Source organism: Convolutriloba macropyga, chromosome 15 (assembly GCF_964194025.1).
Source record: "Convolutriloba macropyga chromosome 15, txConMacr16.3, whole genome shotgun sequence".
Taxonomy (NCBI): Eukaryota; Metazoa; Xenacoelomorpha; order Acoela; family Convolutidae; genus Convolutriloba; species Convolutriloba macropyga.
In genome coordinates, this window is record NC_134482.1 from 42027258 (window position 1) to 42053954 (window position 26697).

Here is a 26697-nt window from a genome sequence, read left to right on the forward strand (position 1 = left end):
TGGAAGAGTCCATTACAAAATTGTCCAAAAAACTGTTCTAAATTTCAATATTTTTCCATACAGAACCGTTGCAGACAAAACAGATCAAGGAAAGCAGGGAAGAAGTCCAATTTCAGCTCAAAGAGACACAAACTAATGAATAACTCGATGAATTTTTTTTCTTATTTAATATGCATGCGTTTAGTACCAAATCGTCTTGAACTATTTTGTCTGATTTTTAATGCCAGTTTTCTAGTGGACTCTATTGTATGCATCTATTCGTTACAATTTTGCACTGTTTTCCTCCGGTAGCGTTTTCTTTGGGACTTTTTTATCTGTTTAATGTCGGAATAATGCATACGGCAGGATTGGAAAAAACTGAATTGGACAACAGAGACTTTAAGACCGTAAAACAGCGGCAATCTTCGATATTGATTTTGAGGTTTTTTTAACATTATTATGCACCTTAGAAGACAGTGAAAGATAATTCCCATTTCAAAAAAAATTGAACTAATTTTGGTTACCGTGCTTGCTGACTTCAAATCTCTAGATCTAGAATCATAAATCATGGCATTAAAAGATCAATAAATTTGAGAATTTTTGTTGGAGCCTTCTGTAAGCTGAACGTACCCAAATTACAAATTGTGCTAATCATTCTGTTTTTTTACAAGCAGAATTAACTTCACGAGCCCTGTGGGATAACGCCTTGGAATTATTTTTATCAGACCAAGTTTCTGTAATTGTGCTCTAAATTATGTAATTTTAGAGCGGCATACAGTATATGCTTTAGAACTTATCATACCCATATTGGCTGATAACATTCCCTATTCAATTCCAATTCGTTATCCCACAGAGCCCGTGAAGTTAGTTCTGTTTGAATAAAAACGGAAATATTGGCACAATTTGTAATTTGGGTACGTTCAACTTACAGAAGGCTCCAAAAAGTTTCCCAAATATGTTGAATTTTTCAATGCCATGATTTAAGTTTCTAGATGTAAAGATTTGAAGTCAGCAGGGACGGTAACTCAAATTAGTTCAATTTCTTTTTAAAATTTTGTATTCACAAAAACGGACTGATCCATTTTTGTTTTAAATTAACAGACTACGTTTTGTCTTTTCAGTTGACTACAATCAGAGGCAATTGCCCGGACTGTCAATACACAAAGCACAAAAAAGTCGCGAACTTGACCTTGAAATCAGGTTTTCTTGTTATCGCTGTTGCACTTAACTTTGTACTGTATGTTTTTATAATCCAAAAACTTCGAAATCGAATTCAAAATTCAACCAACGTGCGAGACGTCACTCTTACCCGAGCTTTTCTTCTTCTTAGCATATCTTGGATGTTATTGTGGAGCCCGATCATCGTTTTCAGAGGGTTCGCCGGTATTTCTGGAGAACCCAGGCGACCTAACCCTACATCTGACGAGGACGATTTCAAACCCTACAAACAGTTCTATTTGACCCAATTTACCCTGCTGCAAATATCGTATTTATTCAGCAGTATCAATTCGGTGATCTTGATAATTGTTGTGAAGCCGTTTCAGGAACCGATCAGGAAATTGTTTGCAAAAATGCGCGGCTGAAGCCATGAAGTTCGTAATTATTCAAAATTGACCTTATTTGTTTTTTGTTTTTTCCCCTTAATTTTCCAATGAATTCAAAAAAATGCCCATTGTTTTAATTTTTCCGCATCTCAAGAAAATTTGAAAAAAAAGCTTTTATTCCAATAATATGAGGCTCCCATTTTCTTCCAATAGATTTTTGATAGTTGTTACTGCATTTAATTATTTTTTTTTAATTCTTTGGAAAAAGTACTAAATAGTGCTAATGTATTTGCACTTTGCGCGCCAATTATATTGAATAAGTTGATGATGTTGTTAGGTGGCTATCATTAAAAAAAATTGAGTTCAATTAATTCCTGGGTGCCAGAACTTACATATTGTGAGTTTTCTGCAATGTTTCGTGAGTGATCACAAAAAAGTCTCACTTTTTAAGGCCCAAGTAACAATTTGTCAAATTATCTTTCCATTGAGTGAAAAAACCCTACATCCTTGTGTTTTACAATATTTATTAAGAAAATAAACAAACTTGGAAGTCAATGCCGGCAACTTGAACAGAAAAACGGGATTATTATTTCGGTGACTCTGTCTAATGTTAATTTTTTCATCAACAACACTTTTCCATGACCACAAAAACCTCTCCTCTTAAATTTGAAAAAAAAATTGTTAGATATATTTTATGTGAATAGATTTTATATAAGAAAACTAAGGCAGGAATCCAAAAAGGACCGAAAAAAAACTGAAACAGAATTTTGAAATGCATTATAAATACAATTGACAATAGACTAGGGGTAGAGTTCTACAATATACCAAAACAGTTCTTCCTCGTTTCGAAGATCAGCAATATTTTATAGGATTTCGAACAAGGAATATCTCAGTCGAGTTCGAATGGTTACCTTGCATGAAGTATTGGTAGTCTGGGATATAGGTCTGGTTCCCCGCACCGGATTTATTGACGCGATAGTTTTTTTGACTTTTGAAATTTAAACAATTGATAAAAATGATATTTCCTGGTGCTACCAACCTGCTTTCTTCAAGAACGTTAGTCCAACCATTCATTTTGATTTGCAGCCAACATACTAATGTTAGTATGTAATATAAGATTGATTCTGAGTCACAAAGTTTGTTTTTCATACTGTCCAGAATTTTTTTTTTGATATTTGCCGTTTCCGTTTGTGCCCCCCCCCGTGCGTTAAGCAACCCCCAATTACTGAGCAGGTGCCATTACATAGCAAATCTTTATCTAAAAATATGGCGCATGCGTCCGGGGTTCAAATAATATGCACCCACTAGGCTTGGGGGGCACAAACGGAAAAGATCCAAATTGCCAAATGAATGAAGTTTTAACTGAAGTTTTAACTCTAAGATTTCAAACCTTTACCGTTATTTTATATTTTTCTTTGTTATTTATAACAATAAACAAATCCAAAAATATCTCGAGAATTATGCCTCTTCTCAAAAACATTCTGGTGCTGTTTTGAGTTTTTCATCGATGGGATCTTTTTTCTTGCAAGTCCTGCAAGATAAGCACTGTTATGCCAGAATTTTACTTGATAGATAACCATTTTTTTTGGGGAAAATTCCGACAAAATTTTGCAAGATGATTATCCTGTCTCACCTCATAGCATAATGTGTCCCAAGAATACAATCAATTTGAATATACATCGTTGGAGTTTTAGAGGAGAAGAAATTTGTGTTTCTGATGTTTTGTGTTCAGTCTAATTCAGTTGATTTTTTTAGTTAGATAACTGCAATCTCAACAGTACCCCGGCCGTTAATGTAACAGAAAAAATGTAAACGATCTCTTTTTTGAACTAGATTGCTGAGTCATCCATAAAATTTGGAATTATCAAAGAAATAACTTCAATGTTTTGATAGGAAAACACAGCGAACAAGTCTCATAGACATTTTTTAACCTATCACTTTCATTCAATTTGGAAGCATTAATCATTTATTTTCTGGCTCACTTCAGCAAAAAAATTACGATTATATTATTTTTAAAATAAATTTTAGAGGTAATCATACAAAAATCTTGATTCATAGTTTATGTAATCCAAAATGTGATGCTTAAGGCTTATATCAAATCTCGTGGCTGTTGGTTAGTATTGGTTACTCATCACTTCTTTCGACTCGTTTCAGTCTAACTGTGAAATATCTCATAAACGGCGCCTCGTAAGTAATTTCTAAGCCTCTCTTTACACTTTCACGATCTTTGTAAAGTTCTATAAGCGATTCAGCCACCGCGTTCAAATGATTGTCGGTGAAAGTTCTTCTCGGAACTGTTAGTCGTAAATACTGAGCAGCGCCATGAATGTTCAGACCCGTTTTTGGGTCCCGACCATTCGGCAAAGTCCCAAACTCAGCACCACGAACCCCAGCTCGAATGTACAACTCAACTGCCAGGGTTTGACCTGGAAATTCCTCAACAGGAATATTGGGTAAAAATTTGCCAGCATTTACATAGATAGCGTTGCCTCCTATAGGCTTAACAAACGGAATACCATTTTGTTCCAATTTTTCTCCGAATTTTTCAAGCTGGCGAATTCTGGATCGCAAATAGTCAAAATCCAGCGATTCGTAAATTCCCACAGACATTGCTCCCATGTCTCGCCCGGAAAGTCCTCCATAACTATGCAGCCCTTCGAAGAATGACTCGTAAACTTTTGCCCGTTCGTATAAATCTTCACTTCGGAAAGCCAGAAAGCCTCCCGAGTTTGAGAGGGCATCTTTTTTGCAACTGACTGTCATCATGTCACAATAGTTGAACATTTCTTGCAAAATTTCTTGAATTGAGTTATCTTTAAATTCCGGTTCTCGCATTTTTATGAAGTACGCGTTTTCTGCGTATCGGGCTGCATCGTAGCAAACTGCAAATACGAAAACTTCCCTTTTTACTGGACAGATTTTCAACAATTTTTGAAGTACCAGAATTATCAAAAGTGTGCATGATGCATCTGGACTTTTTCAGAAGTCTTAAAAAAATTTTTTGACTTTATCCGCCAATTAAAATTTAACTTACTGTACCCCTGTTTAAAAAAGTGTATTTAGATATTTTGAAGAACCAAACAAAGAGAATGCAATGAATAGTTATGGTTCAAGTTGAGAGGAAAATTGTCCTCTTCTTAGTAGTAATAAAAGTCCAGACGATACATGTCCAGTCGATTCTAAGTACAAATTTAGATTGAGTCTATGAAAACTTTCGTTTAGCTTACATTGTTCCTAGTTCAAGCAAACATGGTGAAAAATATTTGCTAAAATATAAACATACAGATTCGTTTGTTTTGTCTATTTCAAAACTAAAATGATAATAACATTGAAATAATAGAGACTTGTTTCTCAGACATTTAAATCAAAATTTAATTTCCTTCCCCTATACGATTAATTAAAAGAACAAATAAGGGTAAAGATGGCATCATTTTGTAAATGTGAACTCAAACGAATGATAGTTAAAAAACTAAAGTTGCTCAAAAAAGAAAAACTGACTTCTCTAATAGTTTATCAAAGGCATAATTTTAATCAAGGTCACCGAGGGTTGATTCTTAGCAGGCAAATTATGCTATAATTTAGATTAAATAGTCTCTATGTGTAAATTTTTTAATAAATTTACTCTTCGCATTCTACCGTCGGTAGTTTTCGTAATCTACCACGTTTTATGATTACTATTTTAGGCAAATTTGTACAACAGTGTCAATAGGACAAAAAATTTGTTCTATTTTGTTGAAAAATTGGAGACTATTCGTCAATAATATTCACGACGACGGTTTCTGATTAGAATAAAAATTAAGTGTCAAAAACTTTTAACTTATAATCATGCAGTCATTTTTTTCCAATTCAATTCTCTGCCCACTGATAAAAATTCTAGACTTTCTGATCTGTTTATAAAAGACAAATTAGAGTGAAATGGTGGAGCTTCTTATTTTGTTGACTATTTGTAAAAAAGTCCCTCGCTGTATTTTTAAATAATTCAGGGGAAAAGTTGCCAAAAAAAAAGGTTACACTTATCCAGCTAAAAACATACCCTCTAAACTCCCGGGCTAGAATACGGCTCTGATAAACTTATGCATTTGACTTGCTTCTTAATTGATCATTGAAAATTTGATTTTTACAAAACAGTCTCGGCTAATTGGAGCTGTTTTGCCAAATTTGAATAGGCAGATTAGGTATAATCTTTCGAAATGATTTTACAAATGACATCATTTCTTCATTAGTACCGCTGTTCCGTCTCGTTAATGTATTTTCTCCTATATATAACTTTTGCTACGTAAAATGAGATATCCCCAATAAAATAATTCTTTATGTAAATTTGAGCTTGTTCTGCTGATTGGCTCATTTTTTTTGTTAGCTTTAGAAAAAATATAACACGTTTCGGATCTATTCTGTTTCGGCCCACCAACTTAGTGCGCAGATATCTTTTATGACCCCCATGCGCACGTGCTATTTTCTTACATAGTAACGTGCTATATGACAACATATAATTTATAACCGGGAGTAATAAAAAAACACTGGGTGAAAACATAATATATCACAAGTTTCTTTAATTTTGTGGCCCAAGCTTTCACATGCTATCAATCAAACCAGTCTTGACTGCAATATTCATTTCACGTGAAAGTTTCATACCCAAAAAAAGTGGGCATCACCAAAAAAAGGAAAACTGCTTTTGAAAAACACTCTGAAATGTGTGGCGCTGTTGTGGGCTAATGCCGTTCCGCTACAAGCAAGCAGAATCCACAATTATGAATTGTTATTATTTTGGGCATTTTCCGTTTTTGCCCCTCCCCCTCCGCCTCCCCCCGTGCTCTGTAATTGGGGCGAACAAAACGTACTAGGGGGAGAATGGGGGCCGAAACGGAAAAGATCTAATTTTTTAGACTGCAAAAGGTTATGAAAAGTTCAATTTTCGATTCAGAGAAAAAAAGGAAGCTGATTCCTGGTATGTTATTTTTTTGGGCGATTTTATAAACTTCTCTCATATTGGTGATAGATACCGGCTGTCCTCCAACGTTGTTACAAGTAATTGTCAGAATGATCAATTTGACACTTTCATTCTCGTTTATAATTCGCTCAAGTTCTTCAATGTCCATATTACCTTTAAACGGATGATAAACGTCATCAAATTTGGACTCGGCAATGACGCAGTTTTTTGCGATTGCATCGCGATACTCAATGTGAGCTTTGGTGGTGTCGAAATGGACATTGTTAATAACCAAATCGTCTTTCTGGAGAATGGTGGCAAACAGAACGTTTTCTGCTCCACGGCCTGTAAAGTATTTGAACAATGATATGACATGATGATTTATGTTTTAATTACTTACTATGATCGATCACGCAACTAGATTGATTTAGATAACAAATTTAATCTCAATCCCATCTTTTATAAGGTGACTTGAATTATCTATAAAATAGTAAAAGAAATGGTTACGGTCAGTTTGCGGTCTGTTTTTATTTAGTACCAAAAAAATAATATTTTCATGTTTTGCAACAATACAAATCCTTGCTTTAAAGCTGCATTTGATGAACTATTGAAAGCGATATGAAAAAAAAACTTTTTTAATATTGCAGCTTGATTTTGAGTACCAAAATTTTGCGGGTGATCCCCATTATGCACCCCCCCCCCCCCAGCTTACTGGTCAGATAAGCTGTAGGTCCCCAATATTGGTAATTATACCATATGAGGAGCTATAATTCCGGGGCCGGAATGAGAAATAAGACCCAATCTTCCTATATACTGGACGCTATTTTAAAACTTGTTAAGATTGTGTTCCGAGCGAAAATTACATCCCTAATAATGTCAAGTTAAAATTTTGCCGCAAAACCTGACAGCAACTTTCTAGAAAAAAATTGTTTTGCGTTTTGGTCCCAGTCAAGGTTTAGTCGGAAAAGTAATAAAAAAATTGCGGCAAATAGCAGTGAACAAAATATTTCATACACAAAGCACACGCATCTAAGCAATGAATGCGGTTAAAACATTAAACTGACGTAAGATTTGCAACTTTCAGCGGCAAATTTTTGCAAAATTTTGGCTATTTAACTGTAAATACTTTAATTGCACCGCATCAAATCAAACATTCGTAATAGGGTTCAAACAACTGACCTGAAATTCAGCCAATTCTTGTTTTTCAATTCATTGCTTAAGCTGCGTAAAAAATTGTTCACCGCAGCCAAGAGGAAGCCATCAAAATAAAAATTTGACCACTAAAAACAACATATTTTACAAAAAATTTACTACAAAAAGATTTGCGGTATTTTTTTGCCTACAAATTGACGTAATATGTGGGATTTTTAGGTTTTATTTTCACTGTTGTATTATACAGAAATCTGCACTAAAACAGCAACTTTTACAACCGTTCATCTCAATGCAACCATTCAACCATTCAATGCAAAATAACAGCTTTTATCGATCTTTAGCGTCAGCACCTCGACACGGGGATGCGTGTTTGTGTATTTCCCTCTCTCGCTTTAAGTGTGTGTGTGTTTGTGTGTTAGTGTGTGTGTCTCAAGTTGAGGTCCCAGACGGAAAGTCGATATGTCCAGACCGTCCCAGACGGAAAGTACCTATGTCCAGACCGTCCCAGACGGAAAGTGCCTATGTCCAGACTTTCGTGCGTTCATTGGTGTTTCCAGACCGTGTAATTTTGAACGCACAACACCCCCCTTGTGCGTTCATTTCAGTCTGGACATATCGACTTTCGGTCTGGAACCTCAACCTGGGTGTGTATGTGATAATGCTTGGCTCCCTTAGAGGAATTTGGCTATTTGTCTTTCAATCTCCCCCTTTGTGGTGCTACTTTAAGTTTGAACTCAGTTTGTTTCTCATGCGTAATTTCGCTGAAAACAAACTCATGTTTTTTCCGGTTATATCAGCTTTCAACAATTTTGGGCAGAAAATTACGACTTGTTATGGCGGTTAAGTTATCTCCGGTACAAAGAATTTAATCATCAGCATTAACAGTGTGTATGTATGTTGCAGAGCTTTATATCTAAACGTGCCTTGATGAGCGGGTAGGAAGTATGGCATCCCAAATACATCCTTGACAGCCTTTTCCAGTTTGAAGTAGGAAGCAGACCCAGCATATGCCTCGTCTCCCAACATCAATTCAGCCCACTGGTCACAACTCATGGCACCAGTTCCAGAGTCAGAGAAGAGATCAATTTGCACCTGAAAATTCTCTCAAGTTGAAAACGGTAGAAGAAGCTATGACATTGAGTAGCCATTGATGTCGAAGAGTCAATTAATTCTTTGAAAGGAAATTTTAATTTCAGTCAGACATACAAAATCTGTCGGGGAAGATTCACTGAACTATATTTTCTGGAGCAGCTTTATATCATTCGAAATTTGCGCTGACATGCGAATAAAAATTGCGCCCTAAAGCCCAAAATACGTTTACATGCGAAAAATATTTAAAGCCACATAATCTTCTTTGAGGACACCCAAAATGCACATTAGAGCAAATTTTGCTGAACATATATAGAATTTCTTTTAAAAATATCAATTTGCACTCAAACAAGGAAATCAAAAAGTTATTAATAATTATTAACAAAAACCACGCATCTGTTAATCAAAGGGCGTATGAAAGTCAACTGTGTCCCCGAATGTTTGTGCATCCGAGACCACTCTAGCAGTGCAACTCATTGCTGATTGAGGGCAAAACCATACTGGATTATGTCCGGCCCATTGTTCTGTTCATGTCCCACTTTTTAATTAACAGTCTGGTTTTTAGAGGTGAATGAGTCATTAAACTGACTTTTTTCTGAGCATGAAAGTTTTCAGCCTCTGTTATCTCTCTGAGCATGACTAAGTTTATTCTTCCGTTTGATTGAGTAGCTTTAATTACCGACTGACAATTATCTGCGCATAAAGTCGCTTATAAATCAACCGCTTTTATTTGCCGTCTCAAGAGTTTGCACTTAATAGAAACGAAAAAAACGAGATGAAAAATGAATTATGCTCATATTCATGCTCAATGACACACAGGAAAATGGAAAATAATTGCGTCAAAATGGACTTCAGTAACTGTTTGCGAAAATTTATAAATATTTTCGAATTTCTATAAATGTTTTCGAAGTTTTTTGTTTTCGATTTGTATCTGCATTAAGTAACAAAATTAACTTCAGAATATTCCCACTAATCACAGAGGTCTATGGAGGTCGATGGCGGAGGTCGGTGGCGGAGGTCGGTGGTGATCGTTGGAGGTCGTTGGCGCATATACTTCAGAACATTCCTAGTAATAACTCCGACGACTCCGATTCCGATTCCGACTTCAACTTCATCTTGATGTTATGCAATTTTTGTTCATGTCACTTTAGATTCGATCTATAGATGGTTCCAAACAGGCAAAGGTCGCATTTCGTGGGTTTAATGCTAGGCTGATGAAGACGTGCTAAATGCCTCGCAGTGATGTACTGCGCACGTGACACGTAGTCACAATGCGTGCACTCGTATATGATGGAATTCAAATGTCACCTGTGTATTTTCCATTTCCATAAACAAATTCAATCCAGCAATGAACGAAGTCTCGCAAAAAAGTCAATAAAAACAAGTTTCAATCAAATCTGAAATACATAGCATATGAAGAACATTGAATCTACTATTCAAACACTGGAAAAAGATAAATATAATTAGACTGATAAACAATGGGATTGACAGCCCACTGGCGAAAGCCCGAAGCTTGTACTATTTATATTTACACTCGTGCATTCACATCTTTCAGGTGGAAACTGTGGAGGTCATCAGAGGTCGGTGGAGGTCGTTGAGGGTCGGTGGAGATCGATGTGCGAGTTAGTTGTGGTGTTGTTCCGCTAAGTTAGCTCGTGAGTGTATCGCCATTTTTAAATAATCTTGCATGAGATCAAGTTATTCAAAAATTTCAAAATCTGCTAGGTACAATCTGTCAGTTCCTTGTATGTGCATTCTCTTGTGAAACATTCTGCGCATTGTTGTCCAAAATTGTATATAAAGCTGCGAAGAAGAAGGACAGACGGGGATGTTCCCTAATCGACTCTGGGCAGACTGGAAAAAGTATTTATACTGCTATTTGTCTGGTACAGTAATGGTTACAATTGAAAATCAATGGTACAGCAATGAAACTCACTGCGACCAAAGTACGGATTCTCCAAATAATGCTTTTTGCATTTTGCATATTTTTGGCTTCGAAAAAGAGATAAATTTTGCTAAGCTTTGAATGTGACCAGTTTTGAAATTACCCCCCAAAACTGATGTAAGAGTAGGGGGAGAGGGGGGATTCTCTATGGGGGCGAAACTATGTAATATTAGGGGAGTACGGGGGGGGGGGGAATTAACACGATGCAAGAGTAGGTGGGTAATGGATCTCTTACCCCTGCTCTGGCATAGTTTTGCCCCCGCCCCCCGGCATTACCCCTACTCTTACGTCGTTTTACCCCCCATAACCCACTATTCTGGCATCTTTTTACCCCCATGCCCCCCTACTCTTTCATCACTTTACCCCCTAAAACTAACTCCATAATCTTACACCATTTACCCCTCATGTCATGGAAAAAAATCTCAAGAATAATTTCGCCTTGCAAGATTTTGCTTGAATAACACCCGTCCACTAGCAAGACTGTTGCAAGGGGTAATTGTAGTCTCGGTCAGTTTCTTGAGCATAAATACCGTTTATGAGCGTATCACAGCTTCAAAAGGCACTGTTTTGTCTTTAGAAAGAAATTTTGTAACAAACATTTTAATTTCATTTAACAACAAACGAGCCGATTCCCACTTTAGAAGCAATCTTCTAAATGTGTTTTCTCTCTTGTAGTTTATAGCTAGTTAATAATGTACCACATTAAAACAAAATGTTTCAATTTAACTTGTATCATCTCTTTTAGGAAACCTGTATTAAAAAACATATTAAAAATGACATGCAAAAACAAAATAGAAATAAAGGCAAGAAAAATAGAAAAAAAGTCTAACAAAAACACACACACAAACATACGTTGAAAACAATTTGATTCAAGCTCAGGGTTTGTTCTTCGTATGGGTTCGATTTCAACCATATACTCTGTGGTCTATTAGGATATTAAGCGAACATAAAATAATTAAATATGGCACTGCAAAATACGCTGGGTAATAGTTTTCTGACTACAAAAATTGTCTGTATAGAAGAATAGTTGACAAAAACAAGCAAAATGCTGAACAGATATCTGAAATCTGAGAATTTTAGCAATGTAGTTTAACTGCAACGCCTCTTGAATTCCGTGCTTTTTTCAACTGGTAACTCTATATTTTTAACAGTGAAGCCATTAAACTGATAGGTAATGTTAAATGTCACTATTCTTTCGCTGATACTTAAAATCAAAATCATTGGCACTGATGACACTATGGGGTAAAGATATGCAAAACATAAAAAAAAGATTCAATTTGCAGGTACTTTAACTACTCTTTTGCAGGTCCAGACAGCTGTTAGGGACGCTTGACTGTTAGAAAACTCTATAGGACCAAGTGGTTAATGAAGCACCTTCTTTGAGTTTTTAATTGATATTCACATAATTTCCGCAAAACATAATTTCAGGATATTCGTCTAATAGTTGTAATAAATCCGTTCACCTAATCGAGTTTTCTCCTAATATCCCATACCCCGTTCTGTGCTGAAACAACAAAATGATCGCAAAAAAACTGAGATTTTAAGTGTGTAAACAGACATACCTGATCCGATCTGAGATAGAACATGTTGAAATCAACATCTTCAACCCACTTTTGCCTTTGCTCTACCGTACTCTGGTAAATTCTTTCGACAGTTTTGATTCGAAAGGGCTCTGAAGTTACTTTAGTGTCCATTTTCGCCTGCTACACGCGGTGAAACGAAAGTTGAATTATCTTGTCAAGACAACGATATGTGGATCTTTTTGTAGCGACTCCCCCCCCCACCCCCCACACTCCATCTGCACCCTCCTCAAGCCGACTGTGTATTTATCACTATGTCTGACTACTTAGGAACACTAGTTTCTTAATTGTGTCTGTGGGGGATATATTGTTGTACTAGGAGGCTAGGAGTTACCATCTTATTAAAAAAACGGATACATGTAATTTTTTTAAAAAAAATTGTACACATTGGTTCGATCCCTTGACGTTTTCTCACCAGGAATTTTATCAAGATCGGTCAAAGAGGCTTCAAGTTTCATTTCACTGAGGGTACCAATAATTCAGAGAGAGAGAGAGAGAGAGAGAGAGAGAGAGAGAGAGAGAAAATCTTAAAATAATTTGAATTTTTTGCTCTTTTGTTGGACCAATAATATTGGGCTGAAGAAATTTTAGCTAACCTAAAGTACACGTGATTAAACTGTTAGGGGTTAAAAGTTATCGAAACAGGGATTACATTAAACCCCACCTGTTCGCATCAAGGTGTCGCCAAATTTGAAGAACAACCTTCATAACCCAATACTTTAGGCAAACAAGTAATTTATTTCTGATTGCAGTATATTTATAAAAGATTGCCTTAAATCCATTGAATTATCTTGACTTCAAAAGACGAGACGAGCGCTTTGAATGCGAAAGATCAAGATTACCAAATTAAAGTTAACCTGAATCTTAAGCTGGGAATTTGAACTAAATTACTTTTTCTTCAAACTTAACTAAACCATCACAAATGAATTGTGATTGTTTATTTCCCATTAATTGTTTGTTTCCCATTTAGTTGGGGGGAAGGGGTGGGGGGCTATGTGCTCAACTGGGTTTGTTTTTTGTTCAGTCGATTTCGACCGTATGATATAAGTATCAAAGAAAGTTGTCAGTGATATGATTAAAAACTGGTGAGTATAGAAAATCTAATTTTAAAAAAACGTTTGACAAATATCATCCTTTTCGAGGAGTTATTGTCATTTAAAATTTTAGTGCATATCGGCCCATTTTTACTGTTGTTGGTCACGTTTTTGAAAACATTTTGCTCAAACTTTGATTAATTTTTTTTCAAAATTAAATTAAAGTGTGCTCAATGAAAAAAAAGCCATAATTTTGCTAGCGATAAAACAGGGTTGTCTTAGTTCAATTGATTTGTAATTTAATCGGCTGATTTTCTGGATAATTTACCTTCCTTTTATAAAAACCAGCAGCAAGTCAGTTATTTAGTTATTTTTTGCTAAAACTGTTATTATTTCTCAATAGCACTGCCATTGGACTTTTTCAAGCAAACTCCGTAAGCTAATACAGAGAAGGTCCTTTAAATCCATGCTACTTAGGTAAAAACAATTGGCAGTTTTTGAATAATTTTTGATATTTGCTGATATAAGTAGTAAGATAATAGGGTACTAAGATAGGGGGGGTTATCCTTCGAATTAATACGTGTGATAATAGGGGTTCTCCTTGGCGGCGCTACATGTAAAGCATTTGACTGTGGCCCTGCATGGGTGATACATGTAAACTAGCTTTCTTTCGCATGTAGGTTGATTTGGGTGGAAAAGGCTGGCTAGAGTCATTTTTGAGTGAGCGTTTATAAAGTCATATGGCTACCATTGCTACAGTTGATTTGAAGAGTATTCACGAAACTTACAAGAAAATCGAAAAAGAATACTCACAATACGGTGAACGATTTTCAGACCTTTTAACTTCTTGTCTTCAATTGGATCCTGAGATTGATTTAGATATAGCTTTGAAACTACAACCTTCTGATGGTTTGATTGGCACCGACAATTCAGCCCTCGACAAATATTTTAAATCGTTCAAAATTTTGAGACTGCATGCGATGCTTTACGACGCTTCCGGTTCTGTATATGAATACAGTGAAACGGGTCCAGGCTATTCTTACGTATTACCTTGTTCAGTGACAAATGAGTACCTCAGTTACAAAGGAGTACCACAGGCGTCATGTGACCGGAATTGCTTTCTGTTTATAATTAAAATCCGTCAAATATAGTTTATTCAGTTTGCTGGAATGTTGAAATCTGGAGCGATTGTTCTCGATTTTGAAAGCTTTCGAAGTGAAAAATCTGGCTTTATAATAAAAGAACTTGCGGTATCTACCAAAAATTACAACGATATAATTTCGTTTTCACCTCCAAACTCATTTAACATACTTTCATCGAGTGAGCAAAGATCATTCCTGTGGGTCTCTATATTTCTTCATGGTCTCTCGTGAGAGACAGCAAAGTACCCTTATCATTATTTGCCACAGATTTTTCAAAGTTTAGTTCTTCGATTTCCTTTTCTGATTTTTACGCAAAAGGATCAGAAAAAACGGAATCTTTACGGCAGCTGTTACAGAGGAACATTATCCTCTTGGAAACTTTGTTTTTTTCCAAAAAAAATGAACTTGAATTTATATCAGGAGACACCAGTATGTAAATTACATGCATTGAAATGCCCAAAACGCCAAAGAAGCAAACATTGTGCCAATAAGAAGGCAAAAATCTTTTACCAATGTCTGACGAATGAACCGTCGGTTCGAGAAACCAGCTCCGTCTCTACTTCAAGTGAATTTGTTTCCAAATTTGACAGTTTGCAGTAGCATAACGCCTAAAATCAGTTAAAATTTACTCTCATCAAGGAAGAAAAAATTGACACAAGAGGTCAAAAAGTTTTGAGAAAACATCAGATTGGTGTGTGCTGGTGGTGAAATAGAAGTTTTCCAGAAGTCTCTTTCTCTACTGAAAAACTTTCAATTGTGCCATGTCTTTACATGAGAAAATGAAAAGGTTAGAAATAGCCCCTTTACCTACGCCCAAGCGTGCAGTACCAATTCTGATGTCTCTGAACAATAAGACTCCTCCGGATGAAATCAAGCAGCTGATTAAAGAGAGCAATGTAGAGTCAATTATATTAGAGCTCAACAAAATTCGATAAATGCAAACTATACAATCACTTACAAACAAGGCGACAAAGACTCTGGATATGTTTCGTATGAATTTTTTTATTGTTGAATAATTATGTAACGTTCTTGAAAAGCAATTCATTTTTTGAATGATTTCATTTCAAAATGAGTCAAACCGAAGATCAAGTAAATTCGGGCGGAGGCATAACTGACATGCTTTTTGAAGCCGACCACGAAGAAAGACGATCTTGGAGGTTTTGCAATTCGAGATTACCTCGGATCAGAGTTTGTATACTTTACACAAATCATTATAATAATTTTTCTTATAACTGTGTCTCTCACCAAGTTGGTTTTTCTCAGTCTTGAATTTGAAGAATCCACATTTTGGGTTTCAATTCTCTCTTGTATTGTTGGATGAGCTCTTCCAAATCCAATTTTATGAAGAAAAATATTTCCACCTCTGATCGGTTGTACATGGCTGTTTGCGGGCCAGCTTGCAGCGAAAACTAAGCTCATTTTTAAAGTGTTATTTGTCGGCTTTTTTTTACCAGATTTTCAAACAATTTATCGTTGGAGAAGAAACTGAGCATACATTTTAAAAAACTCTATGATTTTGAAGTCATTTCAGAGTTAGAGAACTGCCTCCTTGTGTTCGATGATTCAGGTGAAGAAATTTTTAATGACGAAGAATTTTCAAGGTTAGCAACTGCATGGCGACATACAAACATCAGTGTAATATATGTTAAACACAATTTGTTCCAGCAAAGCAGATAGTCCAGAACAATTGATCTAAATACAACACTTATCATGTTGTTTAAATCACCACGTGACACACAACAGATTACATTTATTGGTAGACAGTTGAGTAATGCACAATTTTTAAAAGAAAGCTATGAGCTCGCAACCAAAGAACCGTTTGGCCCTTTATTAGTTGATTTGGATCCCAAAACATCAGACGTCTTGCGCTACTGTTCAAATATGGTTCCTCCAAGACCATCAATTTTCATATCTGCCATCAGATAAAGCTGTTATCACAAGTCTGAGCGATGAGAGAGAATGAAGTTTGTATGCTGGGGTGGCTACTAGAGATATCGGATACAAAACTACGAGAGAAGACTGAGAGAGCTCCAAATCATTTCATTAAATTCATTTGCGAAGGTTTGCTCAACATTTTTAATGGTAATGTTCCAATAAGTTTTGTAGAAGGTTATGAAAAATCATTCAGAAAACTATTGTCTAGACAAACAAGTTTGAAAGAAATGAGGCAAATTTTTGCTAGAAAAACAGATTTGGTCGAAACTGTTGGTTTTGCTTGCTATCGTTATTTGACAAAATCGTAGTGCACACCGAAGAATTCCTTTCAATTCCAAAACGAATGTTTGCTTCACATCACTCGGTAAAAAAAAGTCACGGACAACACCTTTGATAAACAGAAAGCTGACTCTTTTGCAAAGAAACCAGTCGAACTCAATTGAAAAACCAGAGAAGCACTTGAACCAGTTGAGGCTGCAAACGATGTAATTGAAACAGCAGAAGAGGAAAAAGCAGAACCGATAAAAACCAAATCAAAAGATCAAATATCATACTTGATTTGATTAACCAAACTGTAACAGTAACCATAGAGTCGAACGACGTTATTCACATTAATAATGAAACACTGGGCATTAAAGCTTCAACATTTTTGTACAATCTACAGCAACCAACTAAAAAAATGACATTACAAAATACTCAAAAAATTTAATGGCTCTTAATATCTCACCTCATTTTGTTGCAAATACACATGCCAAGCAAATCTTGGAAGCTTCGTCTGAAAGTGAACAAGAGTTTTTTCCCAAGCAGAGAACAACCCAGTCGACAAGAGCTCTTCTCTAGAAGAGAAAAACCCAGTGGCTCAAAACCAACCCAAAAAAGATATAAAGAAGAAACGGACCAAACGATAGACAAAGAAGAGACCAGTCAGAAGATGTTGTCTTTCATTTCTTGATGTATAAAAAGTGGATCAGTTTTTTTTAAAGGACCAGCTTCGTATGGAAGCATAAAGCGACTGCAGACTCAAAACAAGCTCCCTATATTTAAAAACTAGTCCTATTTGGAGACAAAGCCGTCTTTTACAAAGTACCGTTGAATTCGATTAAAATTTCCCAGAGTTAAATTTTTTGTAAAAAAAATCAACGAAATTTGGTCTCTAGATTTGGCACACGTTGATAAAATGGCAAAGCACACACCGCAATATAAAGTATCTTCTATAGTAGAGACTGATTGCTCGTCAAGATAAATACGAGTGGAACCATTGATAACAAAGTATGCAACAGAAGCAGCTGAAGCATTCAAAAAGATCATCAAAAACAAACAGCCCGAAAAAGCATAGGTTGACGATGGTACAGAATTTCTTGGAGCATTCAAACAATTGTGTACCAAGCCTGGAAATCATATAGTACTTTAAGCGAAAAAAGTCATCTTTTGCAGAGAGGAAGATAAGATCTCTCAAAAAGATAATTCATCGGTATCTTGAAGAAAAGTGGACCTATAGCTACATTGACCAATTAGACCAATTTGTTAAAGTAATCAAGTTAAGAGTCAATCGAGTAACTAAAATTGCTCTTAACAAAGTTACAAAAAAGGATGTGCCACGACTAGTGTCCACGACTCAGAAGCCCAAGTTTTAAATTGGAGACTTTGTGAGAATATTTAAAAAAGATAAAGCAATCAGGAAAAATTATAAGCAATCATTCACAGACGAATTCTTTGAATTACCGATAAATTCCGACATTAAGCCGACCAACAAACTCCTTAGGCGACACAGACAAAGAACCAATTCAAGAACAATTTTACCAACCAGAATTACAACTTGTCAGGCTCCCTCTCGTTCAAAATGTCCAAAAACCGTTTGAAGACGAGTTTACAGTTCACTTTGTTTCATCCGTTTCAATTAAAGTTTTTGATTCAAATACACTTGCGTCATTTCGGAATTTTTTCAATGACGAAAGTCAACTTGCAGGTGATTGGAGAGAGGAGCTAAGTGAAGTCATATTCCCAACAAAAATAGAAAACATAGTAAACGGAAATCTAATTGTAAAGAACTTAAAAGACTATGAAGATTCCCAAAGGGTTTCTTCGAGAGCAAATGTTATTTCCAGACCTTGTAGTGCACAGCAATTTAGTTTTATGCCAGGAACCTTTGATACAGTGGCACAACTTCTTGCAACAATTAAGCGCACAATCGGATTGTCCCATTTTTCATTCAGAGAGTTGAAGAGATCTGGAAAACATGAAATTCTATCTGGCAAGTATGAGGGAATTACATTTCCCAGCGAGGAAATTCCAAGCATTATTCGATTTAAGGGTATTCCTGACGGCAATGGAATACATATTGGGTACAAAATGATTCCTAATGCGAACAAAATTATGAAAAGTGATGACACAATAGATTATTATGCGGATTTCTCTGCTGACATTTGTGCTGGAAAGCATCTAATTTTGATCTTTACCAACATAATTGAATATCAAAACGTTGGTGGCACTAAGTCGCCCCTTTTTCGAGTCATTGAATCAAAACAACGTCTAAAAAACGGTCGTGTTTGTGAGCTTGAACCAACTCATCGGATAGTTTTTACAAATTTAAACTATCAGAAGCTTCAAACCAACACAATTCAATCAATTTCAATTGAACTGAGAACAGAATCAGGACAATTAGTTCCTTTTTCTGGAAGTGGTAAAGTTATTCTAACACTACAATTCAAAAAATTTTCTCCATAAAATGGATTCTTATAAAACTAATCAAGCAACGTCTTTGCCCCACTTCTCTGGACATTACCTCCGAAGACGATGTGGTTTTGGAGCCCCAGCTGCCGCCATTGGACGTGTTGCGCTGCCTTTAGCACGTCGTTTTTTTGTCTACAGGGAAGCGTATCGGTAAAGAGCTCTTGAAACAAAGTATTCCAGAGATTTCGGATGTAGTCGGAAGCAAAAAATCTCCTAAAAAGATTTTTAGAAATACAATCTCAAAAAATGTCAAAAAACAGACAGGGGGATCTCGACGAAATACTTCACGTCAATTGAAGTCAATACGAGTCAAGACACAGAAAACAATCAACAAACGCAAAAATTCATCGCACAGAGCTCCAAAAAAAGTCGATCAGATTTTGTTGCCAGAGTGAACGATGGTCGCTAATTTATTACCATCAGAAGCAACTCACAAATCTTTGGATTTGTTTGAAAAACCTTCTCTCTTAGTAACTTTAGATGGTAGTTTTGGTCAAAATTGGGACCAGTCTACAATCCAAATGGGCCCATGTTATAATCTGAAGTCAGCGGTGACCGAAATAATTTTATTGACTCACAGAAAATTTTCTTGGAAGTGAAATGTAAAATTGTCCAGTCATCAGTAGCTGATTTGAGATATGACGCAGGAGCAGCAACAGATGTTACGAAAACAGCTGCTCCCTATTTTTGCAATAATGCTTTACATTCACTCTTCTCTGACTGTCTGCTAATGGATTAAAAATTTCAAACGCAAACAGAAACTATGCACATAAAAGTTTTATTGAAACAGAATTTTCACATAAAAAAGATGCAAAAATCAACTGGTTGGCATGTCAGGGCTACTCCTACGAAGAAAATCCAGGAGCGCTGTCAACTGGAGAAGTGAACAGAAGGAAAGCCTTAGTGAGGCAATCAGCTGAGTGCACATTCTACGGTAAGATTGCAGTTGACTGCTTCACTTGTGACAGAAATTTTCTAATTGGTGTGACACTTCGCATTGCTTTTAGACGGTCAATAGATGATTTTGTTATAATGTCTGACGATGCAGCAAAGCACTACAAACTAAAAATTGTCAAAACCAATCTGTATGTGCGCAAGATGACATTGAACGATGATGTTTTATGGGCTATATAAAAAAATTATTAACAAGTCCAGCTTCGTATCCCAGCTGGAGACTCAAACAAAAACATTTTTGATGTCAACGGGGTCTCCACAGTTGGAAACAAGAAGATAATTTTGCCAGAGAACTGATTCGTATTCTAGCAATTTGTCTGAACACTAACGAAGTGTTTCTGGGTAACAACAGACAAAATTCATTTAATTTCCGCAAGTTCGACCTTGAGCAGATTTTTATTTACCGAACTAGTTTACCTGTGGCAGACAGTCCGATATCAACAAGTGATGACAAACGTCTTTACTCTAAAACAAAATCAGGTTAAGCTTACATCGACAATGGTCATGGAATATGTTTGACCGATTACCCGAACCATTTCATAATGGTTTTTGATTTGAACAGCACCCAACAAGCATCCCATGATTTTATTCATCTTGAGCTTACAACATCGTCAATTTCTATTGAGTTGAAATTTTCTGTGGCCTTACCGAACAATATAGAGATATTCATTATTGGCGAAGAAGCGAGCACAATCTTTGTTGATAGTGCAAGAAGAGTATCAAAGAATCACATTCTGACGAATTAATGATGGATGAAGATGATATTAATGATTTAATTCAAGGCTGCAAAACTCTTAAATATATATTCCATGGCGTGTTTTCGGCAAACAACTTCCCGGAAAAAATGAACAGAAACAGCTTCCTTGTTGTTAAGGCAGCAACTGCTGAAATTATTGGCACCCATTGGTTACTTTTATGCAGAAAAAACAATCAAATTTTGTTTGCAGATTCCCTTTGTCAGCCCATTTCCTCGTACAAACACCTATATCAAAGAATCATTGTTGGCAACAAAAACAATGTCTATCAACTCTTGGAGAATCAACCAATTCAATGCGCAAACTCTAAAGTTTTTGGACTTTTTGCTTTTATATTGCTAATTTTGTTTTCAATGCTCAAAAACTTGTAATTATTACCGATAATGAATTGATTCGTTTTGCTTTTCATTTGATAATCCAACTTTACTAACTTGAAAAATTTATTTTTCTTTCAAAACTTTACTTTTTCTTCATACACAAAGCGTACACTTAATAAATCAGAATCAATATTCAGTTTTGCTTGTCCACTCAAAAAATATCTATAGTTTGACAAAGAGCACCAGAATGAGGACCATACAAAATTGTTTCAACTCTTCGTAAAGTTTCACTATTAACAAAATCAGTTTGAATTTGTTTTGATGGAGGCCAGCCATTGTAGATAGTCTTTTGGGCAAATACTGGCATCTTGGCACTCGGTTTAGGATTGACATTTGTTTGATTTGCAGAGCTGTTTTTCGATAAATTGTTGCTGTTGGCAAAAGCTGGCAGTCGTTTGTGCACTGACTGTGAATCGGTTTTTGCTGCAGAGCTGTTGAATTTGATTGCTAATTTAAGCTTTAAAAGCATATCTCCATTAGTCTCCAAATTTGATGCAGTCCAAAACAAGAATTTGAAAACTGTATAAACAAAATTCTGATATTGTTTCACTGTTTCGTTTTCAAAAGTAGTTGTATCATTCAGAACGTGATAATGGCTATTTACTAAATTGCAAAATTCGGAATCAAAATGTGCACAAACTGCAAAAAAATTTTCAAAAGAAAAGGCAGGTTTCTCTTCCACAATGAGATATTTGAACTGTTTCTGAAATATTTAAAGTAATTTGGAGAGCACTCAAACATCGCTTCAACCATCGTTGTTGACAACTTCTTTTCGAATTTTTGGTTTCTTCACTAGTGTTGGTTGTGGTGATGACTGCTGATCAGCCACTGAGTTTTGTATTTTTCTAGCTGAGCTGACCAAATCTTCAAACTCTCCAAGAGTTAACGAAAGTCTTTGTTCAAACTTGTAATCGTCTGTTGCCTTCTCTAACAATTTCAGAAACACATATGTGCCTGTCCTTTCAGAGGTTTTCAGTGCTGCCCCTATTAAGCGCTTATCAGTTTTGGAAATATCGAAAAAACAATCTCCGAATTCTGTGTCTTTATTGGACGTGAAGAGCATAGTGTGCAACTTGTTTCATTACTTTCAAGTGTAATAATGTGTAGAACTCCAATTTAATGACGGCGGCAAGTTGGTATTAAACAAGTGTCGTCAAACTGCCTAATTAAATCCAAAAGATTTTTGAATACAGTCCTATGGCGTACTTGAGTCTGTCTGTTGTTCAAATATTACATAATTAACTTCAGCTGTGACCTTAGATAAGACAAAAAACATATGTGACCCTAGGTGTGTACTTGAAGTTATTGAGGAGTGCAGTGTATACTGTTTCTTGCAATTAAATGTGGACCATATGTTTTGGTTCTATAGAAAAAACAAATGTGACCCTGGGTGTGTATTTGACGTCTTGAAGAGTGCAGTATACAAAGTTTAATGGAATTATATGTGGACCATAGGTTTATAGCTTGGAACAGATGTGACCCTATGTGTCTATTTTGATATAATTGGAAACACATGTGAACCTACAGCAGTAAGAAAATTCTGATAAGAATAATGTGCACAAGGAAATGCAAATAATAAAATACGTTCTAAATAAGAATTAAGTTAGTATACGCTATGGACTGTATCAACCCGTGTATAATAACAAACATTAGAGCATATAACATAGCATACACACTACCAAAAATAAAACCAAATTTGACCCCAATAAATTGTTGAACTGCACGTTGTACAACACAACTTTAAAACTATTTATTCATTTTCTTTAAACCTTGCGTTCAGTACACTTTGCTTTCTTTCAAGAGTTCGCTACCGGACAAACACTCTTTTCAAACGTCTTCCATCAAATTGGTTTTAAATTCTTTCTCAAAATTTGTACGAAAAATCATGACCGTTCAAATACTTGCTGCATCTGTAATTTCTTTGGAGCGAGCAAAAACTTTCTTGCGCTGATTCAACAGAAGAGACCAAGTGATGTTTGGCAAACTTACCAGCACTGTTTGATACCTAAGCATTTCATTGACGCAATTGCGTCTTTACCAGAGAAGACAAAACCAGCAGAATGCAGACTTATTACATTAGGGGGACATTTACCCAGAGAAGCTTTGCCAACATTTCAACATCTTGACATGGACTCATTACCTGACGACGTTAAGCGAATTTTGTTTCGTTACGATTGCGACTGTGTGAATCTGTTTGAAAACCAGCTAGGGGCTTATCAAGCTTGCGAAAACCTAGCTGACATTTGGGGCATAATGTAATCAGCTTGCTCCTCAGAAAATCAATCAAAATTGGATTCAACCAGCTTGCCAGTAACACCAGCAGTTGATCCGAGCCCGAGTTTAACACCGACATCTAGTCCGTCTCTTTTTGCCGGTTTGATGCAGCGTTACTTGCAGCTACACAATTTCATACACCAGAATCAGCACGTGTTTTTGGTGTCACAGACACGGCAAATATTTGCAATGCACAAAAGAAACGTCTACCTCAGAATTCTTCAATGGATTTATTTGATTAACTTGAAAATAAAATTTGACGAATCACCACAAAACTCTTTTATATAGTGAGATGCCAACTTGATTTTGTTTCAATAATGTGCGATTTCAACTATTTGAAAGCTGAATTTAATTTATATCTGGTTTCAATGGACTTATTTGATTAACTTGAAAAAAAAATTTGACGAATCTCAACAAAACTCTTTTATATAGTGAGATGCTAACTTGATTTTGTTTCAATAATGTGTGATTTCAACTATTTGAAAGCTGAATTTATCTCATATCTGGTTTTTGTAGTTTTAAATCTGAACCAAAGAAAAGAAAATTTCGCTACTAATCAAATTCGAACTTGTTCAGAAAGAATTTTCGTTATGACGTTTCCTAACAAACACTCAATTACTGCAACTACTATGGTGTGGTGTGGTTTCTCAATTTTATATCCAGAAGAGATATAAGAGATATAACCATATGTGTGAGTATTCGGTATTGACGCTAATGAAATGCTAACTCCATGCCACAGCTGTAGCACGGAATGAATTCCAATTTCAATTTATAAATTAAAAAAATGTTCAATAAAATGATTACAATCAAAGAAATTTTTCAAAAAAATACCATTCAAACGTCAATTTTTGACACTTAATTCAGTAGATGCGCTCTTCAGCTTACACTAGATTCAACTCCCATTTGTTACTTGTGGATCAAAGGAAAGAAAAAGAGCACGTTGTTTAAAAAAAAACAAAAAAAATCAAAAAAAAATTTTTTTTACACTTGACCCCTGACTTCTGACCCCAAAAAAAGGCTTTCAAAAAATACTTTGGATGAAACTGATTGTTCAGTAAGCCTCAGCATACTCTAATGTACAAACCATCTAATCACACTCGTCAAAATATACTCATCCGTTATGGAGACAATAGCTCCTAATTTACGAATAATTAAAGGTTAATTTACCTAATTACTTATCACTGAAAAAAATTCAAAATTTTGCAATTGTTTTGTAATCACTGCTTGATACCTGACATTTTGATCATAGGCATCACCATCAGAAAATGACTCCTTCAACGATTTTCAAAACATCTGGCAATCAAGGTGACATTAACATCGAGCATTAATTAGCATATGAAGTACCCTATTGAAAGATGTTAGATCAATTTTCTTGACTTTTCTGGACTTATTCGGTCATATATGCAAATTTATCTCATAAAAGCTGTCATCAGAAAAGGCCTCAGGGAAAAAATACACATGTTTATGTCATGTAATTGTCATGTAATTGTTTATTAATGACTTGATTGACAGAATAACCAAATTTCTTTCTATTTCTTTTTATTTTGAGCAATTTTTCAAATGCGTCCTGTGTTTTTCAACAAGGGGAGCATTTTTGCTCATCACACTTAACAACGTAGGACAACTCTAACCACCCGTATCTGAAATTGCATAGAAAGCGCATTTTGTTACAATTGTGAAATTTATCATGTTTTTTCAGCTTCTCAGAAAACGTTCTTGGAAACAAACGATGACCAGAAATACCCAGTAGGGTTGCTTATGGTGTAATATTTTGACATACAATTGCGAGGGAGAGTTGAAAACAATTCGTTTTTCTCTCATAACTAATAAATTTTCGAATTAAAGGTACCAGCCAAAACCGACCAATCAGATTGCAGGATTTTGAAATTTTGAATTTTGCGCTCAGAATTTATATTTGTGCTTCAGTTTGGTGACTTAGTCATTTCCGAGTTATTTACTTGTTATCAAAGTTCTGATAAAATTTGAAATTCGTCAAAACTTTTAAAAATGGTCTATTCGTGCTACTTCTGTTCCGCTACGTTTAGCACCCGTGGGAACCCTTCAAGACATCAACATAAATTTCATCCAGACGAAGTTGGCTTTACTGTGTATAACTGCCCCCTATGTGTGTTCAATTCACGGAAACTGTCTGAACTGGAACAGTATATGCGAATTTGCCACTCGAAGCTCACAAACTGAGGCCGATCTTGCTTCATGTGATTCAATGATGCAAACCTATTTGCGCAGCATATGAACTCCCTTCATTCGCTGCCTGTATTTAGACCTGAATACTAACCGAAAGAGGCTACAGTGGAGACAGCCTTCAACCGTGTGTTACAAACTTACGAAATTGTCAATGATACAGCTGAGTGAGATCATGAGAGCTCCGTGCTCAATCAGAGATCTGCAATTGCAACTCTAATCGAGCAACAACTGAGCCAAGGGCCACAGAAAGTACAATTTTCTGTGAAAGTACAGTTATTGAAGCTGAATCAAGATGAAAACGCCACCGAAATGGAGGAGCGCATTGAAATTTATTCCAAATCTCTCATGACGCCCATTTACGTAGAGTGCCTCACAGACGAGTTGTACTGGAGCATGGTAAAGAAAATGTTGGCTTGCTTTTCAACATTTGCTTCGTCTGGAAGTGGTTGGGTTGTTGAAAAGATAATCAAACTCGACATTAAATTTGCCCGCTACCAACCAATTCGCAGCTCATCCTATCTTGCCTTATCCATAAGCTCACAAACTGTCGTGGATTACTCATTATTTGAAACCACGACGATGGCAATTGTTTCAATTATTGCCACGTGGCAGCGTTTCATGCGCATCATGGAATCAGTCTTGATAGAGATGACAGGAACTATCATATTGACAAAATGTCCCCAACAACATATCAACAAGAGAACATTCAACAACCTGTGGGCGAATTTGAGATACTAATGGGATTTGAGCAAATAAAAGCTCTTGAAACCCTCAATGATGTGGCAATCAACGTCTTTGGTTACGATAAAGGACACCTTTACCCTCTACGAGTCTCCTCTTTTGGATCAGATTTTGTTATGGATCTTTTACTTCTTCATGATGCCGACATTTTTCACAATGTTCTCATTACTGGCCTTGTGAAAGTCGTTTGTAAAGTTAGAGATCTGAAATTCAGATTTGGTTGCCGCATTTCTCGTAATTGTTTCTGGTTGTGTCGTGATGATCTGGAAAGCTTCAATATTCACACTGAAAATTGTTATTTAAATGCCCCTGCAGTTATTCAAATGCCATCACC

General features: G+C 35.9%; 2 protein-coding genes across 2 annotated transcripts; both read right to left on the bottom strand.

Moving 5' to 3' along the window:
* Positions 1-3647: 3647 nt before the first annotated feature.
* On the bottom strand, positions 3648-4358 carry LOC142354201 (putative beta-eliminating lyase). Its single transcript, XM_075406455.1, has one exon. The coding sequence runs from the start codon at positions 4356-4358 to the stop codon at positions 3648-3650; it is 711 nt and encodes a 236-aa protein (XP_075262570.1).
* A 2036-nt stretch (positions 4359-6394) lies between these two features.
* Positions 6395-12889, bottom strand: LOC142354202 (putative beta-eliminating lyase). The gene is made up of 4 exons (XM_075406456.1): positions 12881-12889; positions 12199-12339; positions 8526-8694; positions 6395-6795 (listed from the first exon to the last, which is right to left on the bottom strand). Exons 2-4 carry the CDS (start codon positions 12328-12330, stop codon positions 6395-6397), a joined length of 702 nt encoding a protein of 233 aa, XP_075262571.1. The 5' UTR covers positions 12331-12339; positions 12881-12889.
* Positions 12890-26697: the final 13808 nt, after the last annotated feature.